The following is a 4,144-nucleotide window of genomic DNA, read 5'->3' as shown; positions in this document are numbered from 1 at the left end:
CTTTTTTTATTTCAAACTTACAAATTGAAGTTTACATTTAACAACAAGTAAATTAACGAAAAAAGAGTAAATTCAAAGGTTTTGCATTGCCTTAGTAAGTTCTTCATAATCATCTCTTGGCCATCTTCTGGAGTGTTAAATTCAGATGGGCTACCATGTGTTAATATATCTCCAAGTTCCTCGTCTTCTGGTCTATCAACATCTTCACGTCCCTGATTTCTTCGTTTTGATCTAATCCAATCTCTGAAACATACTAAAACTTCCAAAGCATTGTTTCCCAATGAGTGACGGGTGTCTCCAAGTTGTTGTCTTGCTTGCCTAAATGCACTCTCTGATTAAAAAAAATGCCCAAAAAAGGGCTATTTTTGCAATCCACCCGTTGGGCAACGGCCAAATTGAAGCTGACCGTTGCCAACAATCATTTCACTTTTTTTAAAAAAAACATTTTTAGATTTATAGCTGTTGAACCGGTCCGGGCCGGTTAACCGGTTCAACAGTAATTTTTGTTGACCGAGTTTGACCGGTCCGATTAATCGGATTTTGTTTTATAAACGGAGTAACCCCCTAACCTAGCCCACCCGGCCCCCTAACTACCGGTCCGGGTTTCAATCGGTCTGGGCCGGTCCGGAAACGAATCAACCCAACCCGTTTGACAGGCTTAGTCGACACATCTAATTTTCAATGTAAATATAAACATCAGTTTTTTTTTAACTTTTTTGAATTAAAATATAAATATTTAGAAAGTTTATAAAAGATGCATTAAGAAATTTGGATCATAACAGGTGTAGAAATTCGAGATACTTTTAAGCAAACGCCAATAGAAAAAGCTTTTTCAATTTTCGCACAAATTGAATAAATTACTCCAGAGATACTATTTATTTTTTTAAAAAAGTCGATTTTTTTAAAGATGTTTGGTTGAATTTATTTTAAAAGTAATTAGAAAGAATTTTGAATCTTTTCTTTTACCGTATTTGAGAATTAGGTGATATTGTTCTCCTTTCAGGGGTAAAAGAAAATTTACCTGCAAGGAGTCTAGAAGTCCAAATATATTGTGGCAGTAAAAACGGAATAGGAAAACTCAAGGAGTAGTAGACTTGCCGATTAATCGGCAAGGCCTTCGTGGAACCCGCCATCATTTGTCCACTCTCATTCCTCTCACTCAACCAAATTCAGCTCAAATTCACCTCAAATAAAACCCAAACTGAAATTCACACTCTAATAAGCAAACTCTTAACTCATTTGCCTATTCTTCTCTCTCATATCTTTTTACTATCCCCCCATCTTCTCTCTCCACCGCAGACCCCTCTTTTCACCTATTTCTCTCCTCCTCTCTCTCTCTCTATATATCTTTCACGCCACCGTTTCCAACTGTTTGTGCTGGGTTTATGGAATGACTGATTACAGCTTACCCACCATGAATTTGTGGAATACTAGTGGTACTACCGATGACAACGTTTCTATGATGGAATCTTTTATGTCTTCTGATCTCACTTCATTTTGGGCTACTTCTAATTCTACTACTGCTGCTGTTACCTCTAATTCTAATCTTATTCCAGTTAATACCCTAACTGTTCTTCTTCCGTCTTCTTGTGCTTCTACTGTCACAGCTGTGGCTGTCGATGCTTCAAAATCCATGTCTTTTTTCAACCAAGAAACTCTTCAGCAGCGTCTTCAAACCCTCATTGATGGTGCTCGTGAGACGTGGACCTATGCCATCTTTTGGCAGTCATCCGTCGTTGATTTATCGAGTCCGTTTGTGTTGGGCTGGGGAGATGGTTACTACAAAGGTGAAGAAGATAAAGCCAATAGGAAATTAGCTGTTTCTTCTCCTGCTTATATTGCTGAGCAAGAACACCGAAAAAAGGTTCTCCGGGAGCTGAATTCGTTGATCTCCGGCACGCAAACCGGCACTGATGATGCCGTCGATGAAGAAGTTACCGACACTGAATGGTTCTTCCTTATTTCCATGACCCAATCGTTTGTTAACGGAAGTGGGCTTCCGGGTCAGGCCTTATACAATTCCAGCCCTATTTGGGTCGCCGGAGCAGAGAAATTGGCAGCTTCCCACTGCGAACGGGCTCGGCAGGCCCAGGGATTCGGGCTTCAGACGATGGTTTGTATTCCTTCAGCAAACGGCGTGGTTGAATTGGGCTCCACGGAGTTGATAATCCAGAGTTGTGATCTCATGAACAAGGTTAGAGTATTGTTTAACTTCAATAATGATTTGGGCTCTGGTTCGTGGGCTGTGCAGCCCGAGAGCGATCCGTCCGCTCTTTGGCTCACTGATCCATCGTCTGCAGCTGTAGAAGTCCAAGATTTAAATACAGTTAAGGCAAATTCAGTTCCATCAAGTAATAGTAGTAAGCAAGTTGTGTTTGATAATGAGAATAATGGTCACAGTTCTGATAATCAGCAACAGCAGCATTCTAAGCATGAAACACAAGGATTTTTCACAAGGGAGTTGAATTTTTCAGAATTTGGGTTTGATGGAAGTAGTAATAATAGGAATGGGAATTCATCACTTTCTTGCAAGCCAGAGTCGGGGGAAATCTTGAATTTTGGTGATAGTACTAAGAAAAGTGCAAATGGGAACTTATTTTCGGGTCAGTCCCATTTTGGGGCAGGGGAGGAGAATAAGAACAAGAAAAGGTCACCTGCTTCCAGAGGAAGCAATGAAGAAGGAATGCTTTCATTTGTTTCGGGTACAATCTTGCCTGCAGCTTCTGGTGCGATGAAGTCAAGTGGAGGTGTAGGTGAAGACTCTGATCATTCGGATCTTGAGGCCTCAGTGGTGAAAGAAGCTGAAAGTAGTAGAGTTGTAGAACCCGAAAAGAGGCCAAAGAAGCGAGGAAGGAAGCCAGCAAATGGACGGGAGGAACCTTTGAATCACGTCGAAGCAGAGAGGCAAAGGAGAGAGAAATTAAACCAAAGGTTCTACGCATTAAGAGCTGTTGTTCCGAATGTGTCCAAGATGGACAAGGCATCACTGCTTGGAGATGCAATTTCATATATTAATGAGCTGAAGTTGAAGCTTCAAAATACAGAAACAGATAGAGAAGAATTGAAGAGCCAAATAGAAGATTTAAAGAAAGAATTAGTTAGTAAAGACTCAAGGCGCCCTGGTCCTCCACCATCAAATCATGATCACAAGATGTCTAGCCATACTGGAAGCAAGATTGTAGACGTGGATATAGATGTTAAGATAATTGGATGGGATGCGATGATTCGTATACAATGTAATAAAAAGAATCATCCAGCTGCAAGGTTAATGGTAGCCCTCAAGGAGTTAGATCTAGATGTGCACCATGCCAGTGTTTCAGTGGTGAACGATTTGATGATCCAACAAGCCACTGTGAAAATGGGTAGCAGACTTTACACGGAAGAGCAACTTAGGATAGCATTGACATCCAGAGTTGCTGAAACACGCTAAAATGTCTTCAGAAATTGATAGATCTCAATTTGTAGGCTTTGAGTTAGCCTTGTAAATTGTGTTCGAGATTATGCTAAATGTAAGGCTCTTTTCAGAGCTCTATCTAATGTTTTTGTCATGAAGTTAGAGATTAAGATGACGGCTCTTTTTGTGTTATTTTTCCACTTGTACCTCGGAATATTCGTGTACATAATTATTAAAAACCCCATAACTAAAAAAAGTCGGGTGGTAGTTCATGTAAAAATTTGCAGCTCCATCCTGTCTGTTAGATTGCATCCATCAGTATTCTTTGTTCAGTATATATATGAAGAAGAAATTGATGGTTGGTGAATTTGATTTGCAGCATATGTGATTTAGTTGTCTTCCTACTCACCAGTATTGGGATTCGTATATCTAATTTTGAACTGCAATCGGATTAGGAAAAGTCTATTTCAAGTGATTCATTCATGAGAAAAAATGCGAGAGAATCACTCTACAAGCATGCATTCTCTTCAACTCAAATGTCATATTCAAAATTAATTCCAACTTTGTGTCAAATATCGTCGTTTACAGCCTTCATATCATCACATTTAGACTAAAAAATTTGAGGGATTATATCAAAAGAATATTTGGAATTACATATACTAACAAAATATAACTAAGAGAACCATCAATTTTCCTATTTATTTGGTAATAGCAAATAAACATGAAAGAAGGAAACATAAAATTCTTGAA

At 39.2% G+C, this 4,144-nt stretch overlaps 1 protein-coding gene across 1 annotated transcript; it reads left to right on the top strand.

Annotated features, from left to right (window-relative positions):
* Positions 1-1,294: 1,294 nt before the first annotated feature.
* LOC107820916 (transcription factor MYC2-like) lies at positions 1,295-3,430 on the top strand. The gene is given in 1 exon segment (NM_001326072.1): positions 1,295-3,430. A coding segment is annotated over 1 exon segment (2,040 nt). The 5' UTR covers positions 1,295-1,390.
* Positions 3,431-4,144: the final 714 nt, after the last annotated feature.

The sequence above is a fragment of the Nicotiana tabacum genome, chromosome 23 (genome assembly GCF_000715075.1).
Source record: "Nicotiana tabacum cultivar K326 chromosome 23, ASM71507v2, whole genome shotgun sequence".
In the NCBI taxonomy this organism is placed as follows: domain Eukaryota; kingdom Viridiplantae; phylum Streptophyta; class Magnoliopsida; order Solanales; family Solanaceae; genus Nicotiana; species Nicotiana tabacum.
This window is presented reverse-complemented; position numbering and strand designations above follow the sequence as displayed.